Source organism: Euprymna scolopes, chromosome 41, assembly GCF_053919585.1.
Source record: "Euprymna scolopes isolate OS-2025 chromosome 41, ASM5391958v1, whole genome shotgun sequence".
In the NCBI taxonomy this organism is placed as follows: Eukaryota; Metazoa; Mollusca; class Cephalopoda; order Sepiida; family Sepiolidae; genus Euprymna; species Euprymna scolopes.
In genome coordinates this window covers 43,706,477-43,711,135 of record NC_136522.1, presented here as the reverse complement: position 1 = coordinate 43,711,135, position 4,659 = coordinate 43,706,477, and the positions used below count along the sequence as shown (strand labels likewise).

Below are 4,659 nucleotides of genomic sequence, written 5' to 3'. Positions count from 1 at the left end.
TTCGTGTCTCATATACAAAAATTATCTTTATCTAAAAATACCGAGTTCTTGGCTTCCTTTGACATTAATAGTCTTTTTACTAATATACCTTTGGATAAAACCATTGGTATTTGTGCTGACTATCTATACCGTGGCTCCTCAAAATCTCCACAATTTCCTGAACGAATTTTCGTTGAACTACTAAATCAGTCTACTTTAGTTTCAACAACATTATCTACCGGCAAATTGACGGGATATCTATGGGTAACCCTCTTGGTCCTTCGCTAGCCAACATTTTCGTTGGATTTTTGGAAAACGAATTATTTTCCAAAATTACTAAGCCAACATTCTATACACGCTACGTTGATGACATGCTTTCCCTCACGGAGTGAAGCGGAACAGTTTCTTCGTCTTCTTTGCAACTTGCATCCATCGTTACAATTTACTATGGAGGTCGAGGACTGTGGCTCTCTCCCATTCCTCGATGTTCGTGTTTCTAAAGTTGGTTCTACGTTTGAGACCTCTGTATATAGAAAACCTACATTTACAGGGCTCTATCTTAATTGGTTTTCCTTTGCCCCTCAGTCTAGAAAAATAAACCTCATTAGCGCTCTTACACATCGTGCACTTATGATTTGTTCACCAAACCGTCTTGATACGGAACTTGGTGAAATCACAAATATTTTTCTTAGCAATGGATATCCCATAAATATAATAAAAAACTACTATTGAACGTAAAATTGTTACATTTAATAGTGTTAAACGTATTGGTCCATCACGTTGTCCCATTTATTTAAAATTACCATGGTTAGTTCCTGTTGGCCTTCATATTGTTAAAAGGATTTCTTCTGCTACTCAACGTTGTTTTCCAGCTACTATGCTTAGAGTAGTTTACACAACTCGAACCTTTTTCTCTTCTTTTCGTAAAGATGTTTTTCCAACCATTCAAAAGAATTCTGTTGTTTATAAATTTGTTTGTCAGTGTGGAGCTGACTACGTTGGCAAAACATCCCAAAGATTAGAAATGAGAATATCCCAACATATCCCTCGGGATATTCGACTACACCAGATTTCGAGAACATCCGGGCACTCCCAAGCTCATGAGTCCGCCATTGGTAATCACCTGATGAGTATAAATAGGTGTTCTGATCAATATTCCGATGGGTGGTTTTCTGTTTTATACAGTGCGAGGACGAACTATCATCTCAATATCATTGAAGCGTTAGTCATTAATAACTCTCGACCTAGCCTGTGTAGACAAAAGATTTTGAAACATCAGTTGGAGATATTCATTGATTTAAAACCACCTGAACAGTGAGATTTTTTTCTCACTGGTCTTCCAACTGAAACCAAATTCCCTTCTTTCCTCATTCGTTTCTTAGTTTTTAATTTATCATTCTGACGTTTCCTCTTAGAGGGTCAGACGATAAGGCCTTAAGGAAATTTTAATAATTTCACCTGCCCGTTTTTTTTGTTTTCTTTGGTATTTAAATTAAATTATGTTTCCTCTGAAATTTCTCCTTCCATTTTGCTGTACCAAGAATTTACTTATATATATATATATATATATATATATATATATATATATATATATATATATATATATATAAATCAAGAGAGTAAATAAAACTTTACAAGGAATTTTTTTATTCGGCATATATTCATTCTGTGAGTTTCAAATGAAAAGAATATGTTTATATCGGTCTAAACATGTATTTTTACATTTTTCCTAATTTATTACAGACGATCATAAAGTGCTGTTTCATTTAATGCCAGCGATTTTAGCTCAGCTATACTAATAATTTGCTAATATTTTTATTTTCTCTGAGGGAGATATAAAGCATTCTTTGAAACCCCGTGGAATCAGTATATCTTAAATATTGTTTTTGGAGTATTTGTCGAAAATTAATTTCCGTGAAAAGTTTAATTTACAGTTTTCATTTCATTTTGAAATTGATATGAAAAGATCTACTTTTTATGGTGATTGTATTGAGCTTTTTATTTGGTTGGGATTCATAGGAATAATATTAATATTTAGTTTTAGGTTTACACTTATTTTTATTGTGTAAACATTTGATTCCTATTGCCTAAATTGATGTATCTCCTCCCTCTCTTTCTCTCTCACTATACATACATATATATATATATATATATATATATATATATATATATATATATATATGTTTCAAATGGTGGTGTGATGCGTCTAATGTGTAGTCGTAGTAGTAGATGTGCTTATCATCTCTTACTCTCAGCTAACACCGCTAGCTAGCATTTATGTGAAAAAGGAGCCGAATGCGTAAGTCTCTCTTTGCCAGTATACAGCCTCTCCATCTGAAGCCCTATGTAGTGGTTCTACGCACCGAAACATGGAAACTGAGCACCCTTCGGCCTCAGGTTAAATTACAAGAACTCGAAGGAGGTTGGCCCCCAGACATGTGACATGCAGGTCCACCGTTGTGTGGCTATTCCCCGGTGACTCATGAACCAACCCCCTGCTATGGGTCAAATAGTTCCACTGTCTTGTGGCTGTCTTGGGAAAGACAAAGAAGTAAACCCCAACAGAAAATCCGGAGTGGAGCCCCTAAGGCGGTAGGAAGACAGACCAGTCTCCTTCGATAACTCCTGCATCCTGCTTCGTTCCCAGCCGTCTTGACACAGTCCTGGCAGTGGAACCGGTGCATCAGAAAGAGAGAGAGAGAGAGAGAGAGAGAGAGAGAGAGAGAGAGAGAGAGAGAGTGAGGCTGCTGCTGCGCAAGTCTTCCTCACTTTAAACCAAGTCAAGCGCAAGTCATAACATGGACTTTTTTTTAGCAGCGACAGGAAAACGGCGAGGCAGTAGGTATATTGTAGCTCGTGAGCTCGCTACAATATTGACATTGCAGTCATAAGTGAGACTCGTTTTGCAAACAAAGGCCAACTGAGCGAAACTGGTGGAGGATACACCTTCTTCTGGTGTGGGTGCAGTGCTGAGGAGCGGCGTGAAGCTAGTGTGGGGTTTGCTATCAAAACAACTCACGCACCAAAACTAGCAAGCATTCCTAAAAGTATCAACGACAGACTAATGAAAATGCAGTTACCTCTTGGACACTATACCAGCGTTACGCTGGTCAGCGTCTATTCCCCAACGATGACTAACCCTGATGAGGTCAAAGATAAGTTTTATGAAGAGCTGGACTCTCTCATTTCCTCACTCCCTCAGTCGGAGAAGCTTGTAATTCTTGGCGACTTCAATGCACGTGTCGGTACAGATCATCAAGCCTGGAACATCATTGGAAAGCATGGAGTAGGCAAGTGCAATAGCAACGAACTCCTCCTCCTTAGAACCTGTGCGTCACATGATCTCAACATCACAAACTCTATGTTCCGCCTCCCAAATCGTAATAAAACCACATGGATGCATCCACGCTCTCGGCATTAGCATCAAATCGACTATGTCATTACCAGAGTCAAGGACAGGCAGGACGTGAGACTGACTAAAGCCATGTGCAGGCCTGATTCTTGGACCGACCACCTCCTGATCATCTCCAAATTCAACTTCTTCATCCAACCAAAGAGAAGGCCTCAGGGTAAAAAAAACAGCCAAGAGGCTCAATACAGCCAAATTGAAAAAAAGCAGCAGAGGAATTCCAGAGCAGCATACATAGTAAACTTTCTAACTTCAATCTCAATCGCAACAGCGTTGAAGAGAGCTGGACATCTTTTAGAGATGTTGTTCACTCTGCTGCCACCAAACACCACCAGGACTGGTTTGACGAGAATGATCATGAGATCCACAACTTATTGCAGGAAAAACACCGCCTGCTAAGAGAGCATCAAATGACCCAGCTTGTATGGCGAAGAAATCTTCCTTCTCTAACATGCGCAACAAAGTCCAATCCAAAGTGCGTTCGATGCAGGATTCCTGGCTCAGTGCCAAGGCAGATGAAATCCAAGGCTACGCAGACAAACACGATACAACGAATTTTTACGATGCTCTAAGGGCAGTTTATGAACCACAGTCGTCGGGATCCTCTTCTCTGCTCAGTGCCGACGGCTCAACTCTACTCACAGGAAAGATGGAGATCCTCAACAGATGGGCTGACCACTTCAACAAAGTGCTCAATCGCCCTGGAGCAATCAATGATATAGCAATTGAACGTCTCCCACAAGTCCCCATCAATCAACAGCTCGACACCCCATCAATCGAAGAGGTCAGCAAAGCCATTCAGCAGTCAACCAGTGGAAAAGCTCCAGGTCAAGATGCCATCCCAGCTGTCTTACAATGTATCTGATCATGTGGAAGAAGGTACAACTACCACAAGAGTTTGAAAACGCCACAAACGTTCACATCTATAAGCGAAAAGGAAATCGCCAACTCTGTGATAACCACCGAGGTATCTCTCTCCTGTTCATAGCAGGAAAGATCGTGGCTCGCATCCTCCTCAACCGCTTACTTGGTCACCTGGAACAGGGGCTCCTGCCGCAGAGTCAATGTGGTTTCCGCGCCGGTCAGGGAACCACTGACATGACATTTGCCGCCCGTCAGCTTCAAGAGAAATGCATCGAACAGCACCGAGACATTTACATAACCTTTATCGATTTGACCAACACATTTGACACAGTCAGTCGCGATGGTCTGTGGAAAATAATGACGAAATTAGGTTGCCCAAGTACTTTCATCACAGTAGTTCGTCAATT

At 40.5% G+C, this 4,659-nt stretch overlaps 1 protein-coding gene across 1 annotated transcript; it reads left to right on the top strand.

Moving 5' to 3' along the window:
- Positions 1 to 3,049: 3,049 nt before the first annotated feature.
- On the top strand, positions 3,050 to 3,400 carry LOC145266666 (protein CFDP2-like). The gene has a single exon (XM_080122592.1). It carries the CDS (start codon positions 3,050 to 3,052, stop codon positions 3,398 to 3,400), a length of 351 nt encoding a protein of 116 aa, XP_079978718.1.
- Positions 3,401 to 4,659: the final 1,259 nt, after the last annotated feature.

Bases quoted from the DNA above. Each gene is read 5' to 3' on its own strand.
- LOC145266666 (XM_080122592.1), top strand. From the start codon at position 3,050: ATGCAGTTACCTCTTGGACACTATACCAGCGTTACGCTGGTCAGCGTC.